Below are 17165 nucleotides of genomic sequence, written 5' to 3' on the forward strand. Positions count from 1 at the left end.
TTTCAACCAGTGATATTGCTGATACACCTGTAAGGCTGTTGTAGATGAAAACAAATAATTCACTGTGTACCAGCCTACTTCCTGGACAAAAACAGTGAGTGAATGATCAAGTGAAGTTGTTGATAGGCAGGTGGTGCATCATTGTTCGTATGGTTTACGCATCTTGAGATTTAATGTCTAGTGTAATGTAACATACTGTGAGATAGAATATTGGGGGGGGGAAATCTAAATGTTTTGGGGCTTTTTTTTTCTTGGGGACAGAGGGGAAAAGCCTCTGTGCCCATCCTCATTTCCTTCTAGTGCTGTTATCCCATCTTTTTTCCAAAAAAAAAAAAAAAAGCATTGTTTTGAAAGTAGAAAGGTTATTCTGTGATATTAATGTTCTGTGACTTGACCAGTAAGTTTTCAATAGCATTACTATCCTGTTTCTATTCTAGCAAGCTATGCTGTGTACTTGTATATAATTTTTTATATATAAGGACTGGTAAATGAACTGCATATTCATTTTATTAAGAAATGCTGATAAACTCATCTTCTTTTTCCTGCCCAGTATGATGAATTGGTTCCTGCATCCCTGACAACCAAATATGGAGGGTTTTATATCAACACCGGTACACTGCAGTTCCGCCAGGCATCTGACTCAGAGGATGAAGACTTTGCAGAAGACAAAAAGCATAGGCCACCTAAAGTGAGTAATCCTAATTATACTTTTTATACCGAACTTATAGCTAGGTGGACATTCGAAAATACTGAATATGCTTAGAATGGCTCAGATGAAGAGGTTGAAAGCACAATGATGCACAGTACTGTTTTATTGCATTTTGTGTCTAATGTACTAGCATTTGGGAAATAAATCAAGATGTCCACAGGCTGTCTAGTCTTCTAAGACGAACCGTCTGTTTAAGCAAGTGAACAAGTTGTCTGTCTATCTTGAAGTGACAGATGATTCAGTAATTTTACAGTAATTTTATTATATGAGATGAGAACTTAAATTCTCCAACATTGTGTTTATGATTTTACACAAAGCTTGTATGATTTGAAATTGTTCCTAATATTCAGAATAACACTTAAACAAAATATTTGTTAAAATAAACTCAGGGCACAAGAATAGCTGTATTAAAAAATATATACACAGTCTTTCCCAAACAGTGTGCCATTCTATGTACTTTGACAAGTTATGATCAATGCAAACATAGCTGCTTGCATATGACATTCACAGTTTCACGGCATCCCAAGAACTTCTTGCTTTCTGATGTCCTTTACTGCTCTATTATTCTTTAAACTTAACATAATTTTAAGGTTCTTGTTTTGGATTTGACAAGGATGGAGTTAACTTTTTTCATAGCAGCTCTCATGGTGCTATGATTTGTATTTGTGACCAAAATGGTTTTGGTAAGACATGAAAGTTTTGTCTGTTGCTGAATGTTTGCACAGTGTGAAGGCTTTCTCTTTCCCTACCCTGCACCAGCAAGTAAGCTAGAGATCAGCAAGAACTTGAGAGGGGAGACAGCTGATCTAAATTGACTAAAAAGATATTCCATGCTATGTAACTTCATACTCAGCAATGAAACAGTGCTAGCAGGAGGAGGTGTCTTCCAAGGTGGCTGTTGCTCATACTGGCTGGGCATCAGTCTGTCTGTACCTTAAAGTATTCTTCTTATTGAAAACTCTGAATTCCGTAACTGTTTAAAAATGGTTAATGATTGACACTTGTCAGTAGCTGCAGTTGCTGCTAGGAATCCAGTGGTACTGATTGCCTATATGCACATTGAGGTATTTTAACTGGTTCTGAATTGGAAAGTGTAAGGAAAACTGAATGCTTCTTCCTGTAAGAGTGCTTTAGGGTGGAAGAATCATTGTCCTTTATTTGCTCTCTTTTCTAGATAGCAAAGTTAAAAGAAAGTGAAGATCGTGGAATGAAGAAGCGCAAGCGGAAAGATGAAGGGACTGAAAAGGAGAAGAAGCCTCGGAAAATGAAAGTTCCTAAACAGTTGGGGTAGGTATCTTTCTTTAGATGAACCCTTGAATTGTATGTGAGGTTTGGTTTCAAGATTGTGTGCCGTAGCAACTTATCACAGCTGTTTACAATATTGTATTTTTAAACTATAATTAATAGCTAATAGATATTGGGTTTGGGATTTATGTGGGATTTTTTGCATAAATATATCCTACAAGCTATTTTTTATCCTCCAAAATCTTGAACAAGGAGTAACAAAACAAGGAAAGACAAATTGCAGAAAAGAAATGTTGAGTCTATGAATAACATTATTAATGATTGTTCTACTTGAAGTTTTATATAGCACTAAATTGCATCTTCTAATGAAAAAATTTCTTCCTTTCCCTAATCTGAAAAACTATAAAGATAGTAACAAACATGTAGAATAATTAAGCTAACTTTGTGTGTGCTTTCCTGAGTTCTGAGGCTAGCATGGAGGGATTAAGGTGATAGGTTTTTTTAATTGGCTTCTAGAAAACTGTCATTGAGTAAAAATTGTCTTATGAATATTCAAGTTGGTATTGAAAACTTATTGATAGTATTTTTATCAAAGTGATAAATTTGTGGAAAATATTCAGTTTAAGTAGCGTACGATGTTGAGCCTGCATGTCAAAATTCTTAGCAACAACGATATTTTTTTCAGCATATGCAGTGTGCCTAAACTTAAAGCAACTGTCCACCATTCAGGAGTCTTGAGAGGCAAGTTTAAGTATTTTAGTAGCATAGATCAGGCATGAGTTTTACAGAGAAATTGGCACAGTTGTTATTAAATTGAGAAGTCAAAAGTAAACTACCTTTGCCTTAGTGCATATAAAAGTTACCAAATCAGTTGGAGAGCATATGAAATCACATGAACAACAAAGGTTTGTGGTAGTTGATACAGTAGTCTAAAGATGGAAGCACAAAGCACTTGCTGCTTCGCTCTGATAATGTAGTTGTACTAAACTCCTAGATTTTTGTTAAAGATTACAAAGGCCTCAAAAGTCACATGCATTCTAATGAAAGATTCCTTTCCTCTACAGAGTAATGGCCTTAAATTCACACAAGTCTGACAAGAAGAAAAAGAAATTGTATAAAGACTCACTCTCTCTGGCTGCCATGATCCGTAAATTTCAAAAGGAGAAGGAAGCCATGAGGAAGAAGGAATCTAGTCCAAAACCGCCAGTGACTGTTGCAACCTCTACCCCTAGTAAAATTCCTTCCTCCTCTCTCAGTGCAGGAAACGATATCTCTGACTTGAATCTTAGGATCAGTGATCCTGTCCTCTCCATTTTTGGTAGCACAAATGAACCTGAGCTCCTGCAAGAAGCTGAAAGTGCCCTGGAGATGCTGGGAGACATTGACTTTGACAAGCTGCTTGATGGCACTTCTGATGGCAGCCCTGTTTCTGAGCTGTCAGGAGAAAATGGAAATGTCACTCAGGCAACCTACACCTCTCAGGTCATGACACCCAAGCAGGTGCCTGCCCTCCCAGAAGGTCTGCCTATGCTACTTGAAAAGCGCATTGGAGACCTTCGAACAGTAAGTATGAATTCCCTGGTAAGGGATTGCATTGAAGAATCTGAGAGAACGAGGAAGAATAATTACAACTCAAGTTGTCATGCTTGAATTGTTGGCTGAAACTCTAAAAAAGTAGCATTGATCTTAATGTCAATGACTGTATTTATACTCAGATGAAAACGGGTACAGAGATGATGCAGGTAAATTGTTAAAGTGGTGTTTGTTTCACAGTGGAGACAACTTTTTCTAAATCTTCTGTGTACAGTAACTTGTAAAGTTTGGATTTTTTCCATGATGGAATATCTCTGTTACTGCAACTTGAATTATTAGTTGGTGAAATGGATGGGTGTTGTCTTACTTTGGAGGAGGAAACCTGAAAGAGGACTGCAGCTTACAAATTTGTCTTGATTTTTTGGCTTTAACCTAAATGCTAAGTTGCCGGTTTAAAAAAAAAAAAAAAACCAACCAGGAACAGCAAAATAATCCACCATAACCACCAACAAACTAAAAAAAAAAAACCAAAAACAAAAAAAAAAAAAAGAAAAGGAAAAAAAAAAAAGAAAAAAAAAACCCAAACCCACAAAACTGAATATTTTATTCTGAAAGGTTAGAATGGAATTCAAACTTGTCAAGAATATTAATGAAAAGTATTAAATCCACAGGATACAAACATCCCAGTAGCTTATTGAAAGGAATTAGAGCTATTAAGGTATTGTAAGCTCATTGTTTCAGTTGTGGATATTATCTGAAGTTGAGAATAAGTTTGTTGTTTGATTGTCCAGATTCTGCTATTAAACTTTTCCTTACTCAGAATAAAGTGCAGCTTTTCCTTATTTAAGAGTTAGTTTTTAAGAAGCAGTTCAGGTTACTACCTTTTTGGACAAAAATAATTTAAACAGTAGCAGAGCTTCCTCTGCTATATGTTAGTGTAATGATAAAACATAATGTTCATCCTATCTGTATGTAAATGTCTTAGTGTTTGTAGTTATTTTTAAATGTACCAAGTTAAATACAGCCAAGGGGTTAATATTTACAGAAGTGAGGAGATTAGTTTTACTGTCTTTCAATATTCAGGTTAATTTTGCTGTGAAACATCAATAAGCTTCTAGAGAAACTGCAGAAGAACTGGATTAGGCCCAAAGTTAGGAAGTCTTAAGTGCCCTGCCCCAAATTTGTGCTGCTACACTGTATAACAAGCCCCACCCAGATGGATGAAAGTTTTAATTCAGTGGCTCTTGGAAAACCTAACTCTTCCATCTTCTGCTTTCGTTAATGTCTTCTGGAAGTTTGCTGGGAGAGCAAGTCTATTTGTAGAGTTGGGGGAAAACTGGACTATGTGTTGACTTAGATTGCAACTTCCTTACCTTCTGCAAATTGCAAACAACTGACACATTGTCAATGGTGGGGGGAATCTTCTTAAAAAGCAGAAAGAAAGAAATGGGTTTTTTCAGATACTTAACATGTTCGCAGCTTTAGTGCTCTCTAGTGCAAAGAAAGCTAAGAAGTTTGTAAAGCCATAGGATAAAGCCTATGTTCCATGAATGGAGTACGATATATCTAGTTTTAAAAAAATAGCCACTGGCTATATACAATAAAAACTTTCTGACTTCCTTTTGTAGAGTAATGTCTTCTAGTTCCCAAAGTGGGCAGTTCTGAGTTACCATGGCAGAAGACAATATTGTACACAAGCAGGACAGTAATAAAATGACTTTTTAAAATTGCGAACTGTCAAGATAATCTGTCTGTGGGAAGAAAAAAAAAAACCCACAGTTCAGTGATAGCAATACAGTTTTTGAATCTGCAAGTGTTGCTCTCTTTGAGAGCCAGCAACACTGTTCAGTATGATAGTATAATGCTGAAATCACCTTTTAAGGTCTACATGGGACCGAAATTTCAAAGCATGTATTTCCTTCCACTTTTTGTAAACTAGATGATGATAATATTTGTGTTAGTTAGACTTAAAGATACTGGATTTAAGACTGTCATACTTTATTTTTGGTATCCTGTCACTTGTAAATGTCTATAACCTTTCTAATTTTTTTAGCAGGACAAATGCTTCAGTATTCTTAAGCAGATAGTACCATCCCCTCAGCAGCTGAGTTTACAGTAGCAAGTAGTGAGTAGAGTGCAGTCATTACAGGAACTTTAAAAGCTCTGATATCAATGTTCATGACTCAAGCAATAAAGCATTCAAACAATGGGCTACTTTAGGGTTTCTGGTAGAGTATCACTCTTGTTTTCTTGTGCAGTGTAGAGTTCACAATTCCAGAAAATATTTTTCTTTCAAACTTAAATGGGTCAGTTAAAGAGCAAGAACAGTAAGTATTTCATAGTAATAAGGAATTTTATAAAATTAACACTTGCATTTATTTGTAGCTTTTAGCTACATTGTGACAAGTCACTAAATTTTTTTTAAAGGCAGAATTAGAGATTTTTAATTTCTTCGAATATTCAACCTCAGAGCATGTTGGCTACCTCTAATGTTTGTTGATCACTATAATGATACTACACTTGCCTACTTTTCTGCATGCATATCCTTTTCCAGCTCCTTTAGATATTTGCTCTTTGGTCCCAGTGCCAGAATATAAGATAACAATAAGCCTCTAAAAGTGGGAGTGTTTTTTCTCTTGACTTCTATAAATCTGCAGAATGAACGAATACTACAGAGAAGATCTTGCTGACTTTTGTAGAGCAGTCCAGGGAATTGGCTTTCTCCTACAAGCTGTCATTGTTTGTGGAAATAAGAATCTAGGTGATTAGAACAAAGATAAAGATTCTGCATGGGAATTCCCATGAGATCAGTTTTTCAATTCCTAATGAAAGGAAATATGTATAGGAATAAGGCTGTATTTTTTTTCCCCACCTCAAACAGACTCAGGAAGAGACCAGTCAGAAATACTAGAGAGATAGTCTAAAGATGGCGAGAATGCTGGACAGCACCAGAAAAGAGGGATGAGGTATTCCTCTAGCATACATAATTCCTTTGTAGAAATCACAATGAAAGACTAAGATAGATCTAAGAAGGCTAGGAAGCTGTAACTGGGTGAGGCACGTAATGGAGGTAGAAAAGGAGCCTTTCATAAATTGAGAGTAGAAACGTGTTGATGCTCTTGCCTCCTTGACATGTCAAGCAGTGCTCCTCTTTTTAAAGCGAACAGTGGTAACGGAATGTTGCTGGTGGTGAGATAATAAAACATCTCTACCATTTTCTTTATGATTATTTAAATGATGAATATGTTAACATCAGTGTTCCAGGCAGATTGTAAATAGAATGATTGTTTGCCCTAGAGGAGGGTATTTTCATTGGAGTTTAAGAATAATATTTACCTTTTTTTTCTCAACAGCTGAGTATAATTTGATTTTGGTGGTGTGGTTTTTTTTTTTTTCCAAGTAATGCTCTTCTCTGGAAAATAAAAATTATGATATGACTGTAAAAGTAAAGATACAAAGGTTGTTGGGATAAAATGCTCTATGAACTTTGGTATATTCTTTATTGCTGTATTTTCAGGCTGCCAAGATGTTTGATGAAGAAGGCAGGAAGAAGTTTTTCACACAAGACATGAATAATATTCTGCTGGAGTAAGTGCTTATCTGTACAACCTTCCCTTTATGGAAAGGGGGTGAGAGGAAAAGTACAGAAGAGGAAATGTTATTGAGGTTGTTCCAACAAAGCCCTTAAAAGTCAATGAAGGTAGATCAGTCTAAGCTAGTTATTAGCTAAAGAGATTTATATATTAATAGAATTCCTGTCATGACTGTCTGTCTGTATCCAGTGTAAAGTGTTTTGTAGTGCCCTGTGTCCTTGACTTCATGTGTAAAATTCAACAAAACTGCTGTTGTTTCTTCCTGTCCCCCACTTTCATAACTTAAAACACCTTCAGCTTTCATGAAGGAAGATGCCAGCTCTTTTTGCTCTATAATCCTTCAACTAAGCGTTTAATGTAGAAGGTTCTGTGTTTGTATTCTAAGAAACAAAAAGTAATCAATCTCTAGAAGACTGTAGCAGTCAAAATTGAATCAAGACTGATGTGCAGTGGGGGTAAACAAGATTTGAATGACAGTGTTCAACATGGCTGGAGAAGTATGTACATGAATGGTTTTTTTGATTAAGACTTCTTCTGTTTGTTAAAAAAAAAGTTTATTTTTAGCATGCATAGCTAGTATATATTAAACACACAAAGCTTCCTTAGGTTTTTCTTCAGTTGTTATCTTTGTCCTGGAGTGCCTCACTGGTTGACTGTCTCTTGTTTGTTTGCCAGTATTGAGCTACAGTTACAGGAGATAAATCCTGCCGTCCGCAATGGAGTGTACTCTCACCTCGAGGCTTTTGTGCCATGCAATAAGGACACACTGATAAAGCGTCTGAAGAAGTTACACCTCAATGTCCAGGTAATGACAGCGAGAGTAGCTCCAACATGAGTCAGTTATGTAATAGTGATGAGGGCAGAATGCAGGAGAGTAGAGCAACAGCTGCACAGTCTCCAATAAAGCAAAAGATGTTGGATCTGTTGCTAGGTCAGTTTAAAAGCTTTTTTCTTTGTACCTGCTATTGTCACTACTTTAGGAACAGATATTTTAAATATTTCAGATTCTTTATTTGAGAACGAATTGATTTCATCTTGGAAGCTGGGTACAGGGTACATATCAAAGTAGCAGAATGAGAGAACCACAATAATCGTGGTTATGACAGGCTAAAAAATAAATTACTATTGCATTCACTTTTGTTTCAAGAAAAAAGAAAGACTAGATGGATAATAAATGCCACAGCCTGTACTGTTTGTGCAAATTTGCCTTTGTGGCTAGATCTTACAAATACTTTGTCATTTGCAGTTACTTTTCTCTTAATGTTTTCCTGTTGAATAAAAAAGTTATCTGTGATCTGAAGTATCCTGACCCGATTCTTTAGATTAAATTCAACACTAAATCTTGCAGAGGATCTGAGGATATGAATGCAGAGATCTCAAAACTTCCTAAGAAGGCATCCCGTTTCATATGCTATTTCTAAGCAGTAAGACATAATAGCACATAGTATTGTAGTTCTTCTCAATAAGCAATTATGATTAAGAATGTGAAGTCAGAAGGTGTAGGAAGAGAATTTAAAACATGTAGGGAAGTATATACTATATTACTTTAACGTTGGAAGTTCTTAAAATTTGGAGACAATTCATAGACTATGTACATAGTCCTTACCTTTGAGGTACATAAATTATATATAATAATAATAATCTAATACTCAGATAATCTTATGTATTTTGTTCATTACCTAGGATGTTTTTATACCATAGAGTTTTTTGAGACTTGATTAATTAGATACTTTTTTTGCAAGTGTTGAGATACTCATTGGTCAAGTCATCTTGCCTTTTCCCTCACGTTTTCTTCCCTATTTTGATTAAAAAGCATTATTTAATGACATTGTGCCCTAATGTTTTGGGATATTTATGATATGTTTCCTTGTGACTATCTCTCATTGTTTCTGGTCTCAAGACTTACATAAGTTGTATGTGCATTTCTGTAACGCTGTTGCACCTCACAAGTGCATCATGATTCAAGTGCCATGTAGGAATTGGCTGTCATTAGTACTGGGAATATTGCCTCAGGAGTGAGTGGGAAATAACACTCTGAAACACTCTTTACATTACATCTAATAGGACTGCTTTGGTGTTTCTCTTTTCACAGGATGACCGCTTGAGAGAACCACTGCAAAAGCTGAAACTGGCTGTCAGTAACGTCATGCCTGAACAGTTATGCAAGTATCAAGAGGACTGTCAGGCCCGCAATCAAGCCAAGAATGCCAAGTAGGTATTTCTGGAGTCTGTGCATGCCTGTTCTAGAGTCCAGCTGAAAGTCTGGCTCCATGGTGTTCAACCTCTGAGCTCATCAAAGTACTCGGCTCCAGTTTACAGGTGTCTGTAAATTTTGAGTTGTACAAAGTCCTTAGTTTTGTGTAAGTGATGTTATCACCTGACTCTAGAAAGAACTTCCATTAACTGAATTAGATAGATTTTTGAGAGAAATAAATTATAAACTGTGAGTAGGATACTGGAGTTTCTCAAAATGCTGGACTAATGGAGGAAGATGGTGCATTCAGGTTCTTGATTTTTGTCCTTGTTCATTGTAATTGTTTCATAGCTAAGTAATTTTAGACTTGCAGAAGCATTAATAGATTGATAAGCATCCCACCATTTCCCAATAGAGGCATTGCCTGAAACATATAGCCAGCATCCTTGATAACATCCGTACAGTGTGTCCTTTTCACTTATCTCTGAGGACCATGAAGCAGTGAGGAAATGAAGATGAACTGTTTACCCTTTCAGGAAGGGTATAAGGAAAATCTGAAGACAGGACTTTTTTTTTTTCTTTTTTTTTTTTTTTTCTTTTTCCACAACACCTAAAACAACACTTCTTTCTCAAGGAAACATTTGGCCTGTGTTGTATACTTCCAAAGAAAACAATTGTTCTAACTGTAGGTTGCAAGCGGAAGATGAACGAGAGAGAAATGGATCAGAGGAAGATGATGATGAGAAACCTGGAAAGAGGGTTGTGGGACCCAGAAAGAAGTTTCATTGGGATGACACAGTGAGGTGAGACAAAAACTACCTTTTCCACCAAGAATTTTCACTTACTTTGTAGAGGAAGCTCCAAGGGAATATTATTACATGATACTGTTAAATAATCGTTCTCAGAAGTACACCTCAGAGGAGTTTTGGAGAGCGTTTGGTCTAGAAAGACAAGCTGGAATGCTGCAATGGTAAAACACATTTTTCTTTAACTTGAAAGGCAACATCTTGTATCCAACTTTTTTTTTCGTTCCCCGCTGCTTGCTTATCTGCTTTGTCCAAATACATGACAATTTTCCTGGTCCTAGGACTTCTTGAGCTTCTTTAAGCAAAGAACAGAGGTGTAAGCAGAGTTGTACCCGCTTCCCACTGTTTTATGAATAGGTCACAAAACACTGTCACCTAATGAGTAGTAAAGATTTCTGTCACAATAGGGCAGAGCACCAAAACTGGCTGTGCTTTTTTGGCAGGCCTCCCAGTCCTTGGGCAACCAGCATCCAGAATGCATGAATCTTAACCCCTCCCATCCCCTCTGAATACAAATTCTGTGTTATCTCTCAAAAGCAACACAGATTCTTGTCTGAAATGATGAAATGTCACTGTTCTGTTTCCTAGAATAGATTTTATTGGAAACTGAGATTACTGTTACTTAAATAATCTAGATAGATAGGATCTGCTTGCTTAAAAGCCTTCAAAATTCGTAATGTCCCATGCAATATCTAAGCTAAATTTAGTACAAGTATACTTATTAAAAGGGACTGGTGGATTTCTCATGATGTGTCTTTTTAGTATATTAAGATAATAGGGAAGCGAGCTTCATGAAATATATACGATCAGTATAGCTTGAACTGACCTGGAGGGAACAATACTTAAAGAAGATATATTTAAATCTGTTTTTTTTCATTCAAGAGGCTCTGAAAGGCCAATGTTACCTAACTGTTTGCACTTTTATACTTTTAAGGACAGTAAAAGACAGAATCTTCTGTTGAAGTATTAAGTGTAGAATGGATTTCACTTGCTTTCCAGACATTCTCCATCTTAAATGAGAGAGAGGTCACTGAGTAAAGTGAGAGGAGATGTTTCAGCTATAAGGAAATCGCAAAGAAAATGTAAAACCAGTTACAAAATGGTAGTAAGGATGAAAGAGCCATACGATCTGTTGAACATAGAGAAGTGAGTGTCAGATCATACTAATTATAGTAGCAAATTTGTGCAATGGCAAGCTTCCGAAAAATGTGATTGTAACTGAGCTCTTCCTACAACTAGCAATGGGCAGCAGCTGTATAGCATCAGAGCTTCCATTTCTCAGCCTTTTTCTGCTGAGCTTTTGAAAGGACTGTTTCTTTAAATATGTTTATTGTGTGTGTTTCTGCAGGTCTCTGTTGTGTAATCTTGTCAAGATCAAGCTGGGATGCTATGAGCTAGAGCCAAATAGAAGTCAATCTGCTGAAGATTACCTCAAAACCTTTATGGAAACAGAAGTTAAACCACTTTGGCCTAAAGGCTGGATGCAGGCAAGGTAGGAGAGCTGCTTTATTCATTCTGTTGTTAAATGTATGACAGTAGATAAGATCCAAGAAATAGTTAATTCAGCTGTGTGTTATTACTGTTGGTTAAAATCTCAAAATACGTCAGTGGAACTAGAATATTTTAGAAGAATGAATGTTTTTAGAAGTTAATTTTCTCAATGATTACAAGCTTGAGAGCTAAAAAATGCCACTGTTCTCCTTGAACTATTTGCTTTTGTCAGAGAGACTGAATTTACTAAAGTTCTTAACACAGTGCATGATGCTTCATTTAAGGGGAAGTATGAGGCAAGGGGTAACTGCTTGGGAAGTTCTTTCTGTGATACAGAAAGAGATAGGGATATAGAAAGCAGTTTTGCTTGTATGTTTTAAGCACACTGATAATGCAGTGTGATATAGACTTTAAAATTATACACTGTAATTTCAACACCAGAGTTCACAAAACACGAAGGTTTGTGCTCTTTATTTCCTGTATGCAATTGGGATGATCTGTGATGCTGCAGGTAAAATACACCAGTTTCTTAATGAAAACGTACACTTGCTTCCTACTGACTTCTTAAGAGGAAAGAACCACACAAAGGCAGGGGAGTGCGCAGGGAAAGAACAGTAGTAATCATTGTGAAATACAAATTTGACAAAGTTTTCAAACACTTCGAAGTGGACGAAGAGAAGCAACTATAGATTATGCAAATTCTTTCCTTCTGTAGCACCCATTGTAAAAAGCAATTTCCCATTAAATCTTGATCTGTGAAAGCTAAATGATATAACAATACTAATCAGTTTGCTCAAGAATACTGTGATTGTAGGTTAGTCAAATTTATATAGAGCTGTAAAAACAGCTGTACTGGGATGTTTCCTAGAATTGTCAGTGTAGAAAATGAGGGTGTAATAAGCTGCTTGTGAAACAGTAATGAAAGGAACAAATGATGTTTTACACTTCTTGGCATACAGCTGATTTACTTCTGTTCAAGGATCTAGTTTTGTATAGTAAGTACGCTGATGAGTGAGATGTTATCTCTTAGGAAGATTTTATTGATGTAGATGGGACAAGGAATCCCAGTTTAGCTTAAGAACAGATATGGAGATCACTGGTGGTGGTGAAGTAGTCAAGTGATAGTGTGAGGTCATCGAAGAATATGTAGAAATGAAGCATGTTAAAACTTTGTATTTGAAAGCCATAAAACATATATGATTCTCTCCTTTCCATGTGATAAGTGTGCTGAAAATTTCCATAAGCTTTTTATCTATCTATACAAGTGGTTTCAACAAAAAAGACAAAAAACAAACCCAAATAAAACAAAAAAAAAAACCCTCAAATCCAAAAAACCAAAAATCACTAACAAACCAAACAAACCCCAAGAGCTGCTTGATCATAACTTTTTGTTGACCAACAAGACTTTATTTACAAACTGGGCAGTTTTGGTACCATAATGATTTGCAAATTGCCCTGTGTTTATGGGGAGACGCTTCCCTGCTTTCTGCTTAGGAAGTGACGTATTGTAATTTTTTAGGCAAACAGTTATGCATGGAAAGAGGAAAAGCAAGTATTTCCTGGGGTCTGAGCGTGGTAATTCCTAATACAGCACGTTATTCATATGCTGGATGTTCATCTTGTTGGGATGTTAGGGTAGAGATAATCATGCTGAAGGCTTACAATTTTTTTACTTGTATATGTGGCCTCCAGTAAGAAGGAGCTATGTAAACTGGGAAAAAAGTTAAGCATTGAATATTAAAAATTGCTTACTAACTATGTATTTCATAAAGAATTCTTACTTATCAGAGTAGGTCTGTGGTACCAGAACTGTGTGGGTTCAGCCTAGAGGAAAAATTACTTGCTCTTTCAACGTTAACTGTATTTAATGTTCCTCATAGCACAGTATAGAAGCATGAGGTAAGGTATTGATCATAACTTTAAATTGCACCTCATTCACTTGTCCATGTGTAACATGAATTTCTATTTTCTATTTGTCACATGAATTTTCTATGCATGTAACTTCCATACTCTGCCCTAGGAGATTGTTTTATTAATATTGATGGATATAGAGAAATAGTTTATGGCCTAAAAGATCCTAAAGCCTTTTCAAATAATGTAACATACTTTTTTTTTTTTTTTGTAACTGGGTTGCATATTAATTCCATGTGTGTCTGAAAAAAGTCTGCAAAGTAAATATGTGTATGTTCAAAAAAGTGTAAGGAACAGGAAATCTGTTTTCTTTAATTCTAAGAGTTCCATCATCTTTGGAGGTGGTCATGCAAGTAGGGCTGCAGCACATATATCTTGTGCAGGTCAAGCAGCACGCTTGACTTGAAATTGTGATCAAAGAGAAACAATCTCGTACTGAGCTCTCTCAAACTTTTACATCTAAATGTATGTATGCAATAGATGAATTCTTGCTTTGGAACATATACTGCACTCCTTTCTTTGTACTGTGTCTTTGACTTCTGTTCCTGTAGCAGTTACACTTTTATTTTGAACCTTTAAGGATAATACTACAAATTACTGGGGTCTGAGAATCATTCCCAAATGAAAAAGTTTAAGGAATAGACAAAGCATCAGGAAGGAGGTGAGGAGGGAAATCTTCTGGAGAAGCTGCATGGGTCAGACAGTAGAACATTGAACTTGTAATGAGGGAATGTTCCTTTTGCTCCATTATATTCTTCATAGGCATTCAGTGGTCTCTGATGGGAGGCAATGTAATACAGATTTGGAGGTTAGTATGGTGGAGAAAATGTGAAAATCGACCCAAGCATGATCTGAGAAGTAAGGCTTTGGAACTGTAGTGAGAGGATGTCAGTGTTTTCTTACCATATTACATGAGGTTTGTGGATACTTGGATTTTTCCATAACTATTGCAACCCTACAGGATGTATTTTCAGTGGTGAAAAGCTCTTGTTTAGTCAGCTGTTCATGATGTGGTCACTGCTAGTGTGATAGTGATGGTGCAGGAAAATCTTGTCTGTTCTAGTTTGCCTACCTAGAAACAGTGAAAGGGACCAAGTTTTCATTAATTGTCTACTTATAGCTGCATTTGAGTAGCAAGCTGTAGGACAGGTACAGGTCAGGAATTGTTTTCACTCCCCGCTTCTCAGCTCAGGAGTTGATAACATGGAAATAAAAGCATGTGAAGTGTTGAGGTTTGTCTTTATCAACTCTTGCTATTGATTGTCTCTGCAGTAAAATGTATGTGTAAGTCCAGTGTAACTGAAGTCACAGAAATGGTACACAATGACCCATAGAAAATACTGAAGAAAATTAGAAACAAGCTTAGCTACTATATTCTGATTTTTTTTCCTCTGTTTTTGGTGAAAAAAAAAAAGAAACAAAGCACAACAGACTAATAACAAAACCTAAACCTGTGATCAATGTGTGAACACATAGTGTGAAGAGTTTACAATAATCCTTAACTTGATAACTTGAAATATTTCATTAGCCTTTGAGGAGAGAGAATTCAAAATGTACTACTTCTGTCAACTGAAGGAGGTAATATTCAGTTATGTTGACATATCTGCCGGGCCATTTAGTGAGATATTTTGAATGTAAACTTGAAATCTTTTTTTTTTTTTTTTTCCCCTTGTTTTCTCCTGTTTATGGCTGCCTGGAACTACAGTGTGAAAGCAGTACAGACAAACTGCCTACTAACTGCTTTGGGGATAGATAATCCAAGGGTGGTTCTGAAAATTCAAGGACACTTGTTTATTTGGTGGTCATATGCTCATTGTCCCTGTAGGATCACCTTACGTTTCTTCTCTTGCTGCTCTTTTAGGATGCTTTTTAAAGAAAGCCGAAGTGTTCACAATCACCTCACTTCTGCCCCGTGAGTATATTGACAACTTACCGGTATCTTTAGGTTGTTCATAGCATCTTTTTCCATCTTTATGCCACATTTTTTTTGACAGAGGGGAAGAAAGGGACATACTTGGGGATTTGTTTGAAGAGACTTAAAATGTTAATAAAATTTAATGCTTTAATTCAGACATAGAACTGTGATGTTATTGTGGAATTATATCTTCACTCAGTTATGAAGTGGCTAGGTAACTCAAGTAGATATTAATTCCTGGATTAATGCCTTTTACTCAGAGTATTTCAAAGCACTGTATGCTACCTAAATTTTACTGTGCAGCATATTAAATTGAAGTCAGAGACTGCAATACTTCCTACTCTTTTCCTCATAAATGTATTTAACTACAGAAGACTTGGAAGTAGTGGAATTTTACCTTTTTGATTTTCACACAACACTGTCTCTTGGGAGCTGTCTGCATTCAGACAGAATTCAAGTAGACAATTATCATAGAATCATAGAATCTTAAGGTTGGATGAGACCTCCAGGATCATAAAGTCCAACTGTCAACCTAACACCACCATGCCTACTAAACCATGTCCTGAAACTAAACCATGTCCTGAAGTTATGACTTTGAACCACACCAAATTGCCCCTTTTGTGATAAAAATGATTAACACAGGATATTTTTGTTCATAATAGCAAAACTGAGTTATGGTCCGCCTACAGTAAAGTCTTTTTTTTAACCAGGCATATTTCTAGTGGCTTAGGAAAGGAGAATAAAGGACCTTTAAGATGTAAATCTGATCCTCTTGACAAAGTAGAAATGAAGAAAAGATGTTGTGAAATGCGTAACTTCTAAGTTGAAGCTGATGACTAATAATCCTTTATGCTCCTTGCCTACCTAACTGCAGTTGGTGCTATGGTGTTCACTTACACTGCAAAAGAACCTGGAATTTTGTTACATGACTTTTTGCAATAATAGAAGTTAAATACAACTGTTTCACAGTTGATAAGCAGTGAAACGCTTTTGGGGGGTAAAAGCAACTATTTTATATGGTTTTTAATATAAATGAGAACACGAAGTATGTTCCTTGGTGACAAAAACATCAATGTAAAGTGAAAATATATAACTCTTACAGATTACTTCAGTTTAGAAAATGCTCTACAAAGTAGACAAACTCTAGATTGTAAGAGGCTGAAATGACTTGATATTTCAAAGTTTCTCTAAATCACAAGAGTAAAAAATTGCTCTCCTGATATCAGGTTATAACAGCAATTCAGTTAACTTTGCATCAAATTTACTTAGAGATACATGACCAAAAAAAGGATTAAAAGCATGCTTATTCTTTCTCCCCAATATTTTAACCCATTTTCTATTTCTAGGATATTTTATTATTAAAGGTGGACTCCAGTATCATCCTTCTAGTTTATTTGGATATAATCAGGGTAACAGTTAAAACAGAAATTACTTGCCTTTCTTTCGTCTTCTGATGCGTATATCTCCTCTATTTTAGGGCAAAGAAAAAGGTGATTCTGGCCCCTAAACCCAAAGTGAAGGTAAATGTCTATTTAGATACCTGAATTTTATATGACTATTTGATACAACCTGTTGCCTGCCTCTGATCAGAAAAATTCTGTCAGAAGGATTCCATCAGGAAATGCTATAAGAGCTTATTGACTTGGTGGTGTATTACTGTAAAGAAAGTAGTACAAAAGACTTGACTTTAAGCTCTATTAGTTATTTCAAAATTGATGACAAAGAGGGACTGTTTCCAGTGAAGTTTCACAGTTTTGTGTGCTTTGTG

The 17165-nt window shown here is 36.0% G+C and overlaps 1 protein-coding gene across 3 annotated transcripts in view; it reads left to right on the forward strand.

The window, feature by feature from the left end:
• UBN2 (ubinuclein 2) overlaps positions 1-17165 on the forward strand; it is a 57148-nt gene that overhangs the window by 22127 nt on the left and 17856 nt on the right. For all 3 annotated transcript variants that reach the window (XM_086751652.1, XM_086751644.1, XM_086751647.1), the window contains 10 exons: positions 551-688; positions 1884-1996; positions 3019-3517; positions 7005-7075; positions 7756-7885; positions 9173-9291; positions 9964-10077; positions 11429-11572; positions 15344-15394; positions 16875-16917. In XM_086751652.1, the coding sequence (XP_086607778.1) occupies positions 551-688; positions 1884-1996; positions 3019-3517; positions 7005-7075; positions 7756-7885; positions 9173-9291; positions 9964-10077; positions 11429-11572; positions 15344-15394; positions 16875-16917 (1422 nt within the window). The remainder of the gene's footprint in view (positions 1-550; positions 689-1883; positions 1997-3018; positions 3518-7004; positions 7076-7755; positions 7886-9172; positions 9292-9963; positions 10078-11428; positions 11573-15343; positions 15395-16874; positions 16918-17165) is intronic.

Source organism: Chlamydotis macqueenii, chromosome 1 (assembly GCF_036417535.1).
Source record: "Chlamydotis macqueenii isolate bChlMac1 chromosome 1, bChlMac1.mat, whole genome shotgun sequence".
Taxonomy (NCBI): domain Eukaryota; kingdom Metazoa; phylum Chordata; class Aves; order Otidiformes; family Otididae; genus Chlamydotis; species Chlamydotis macqueenii.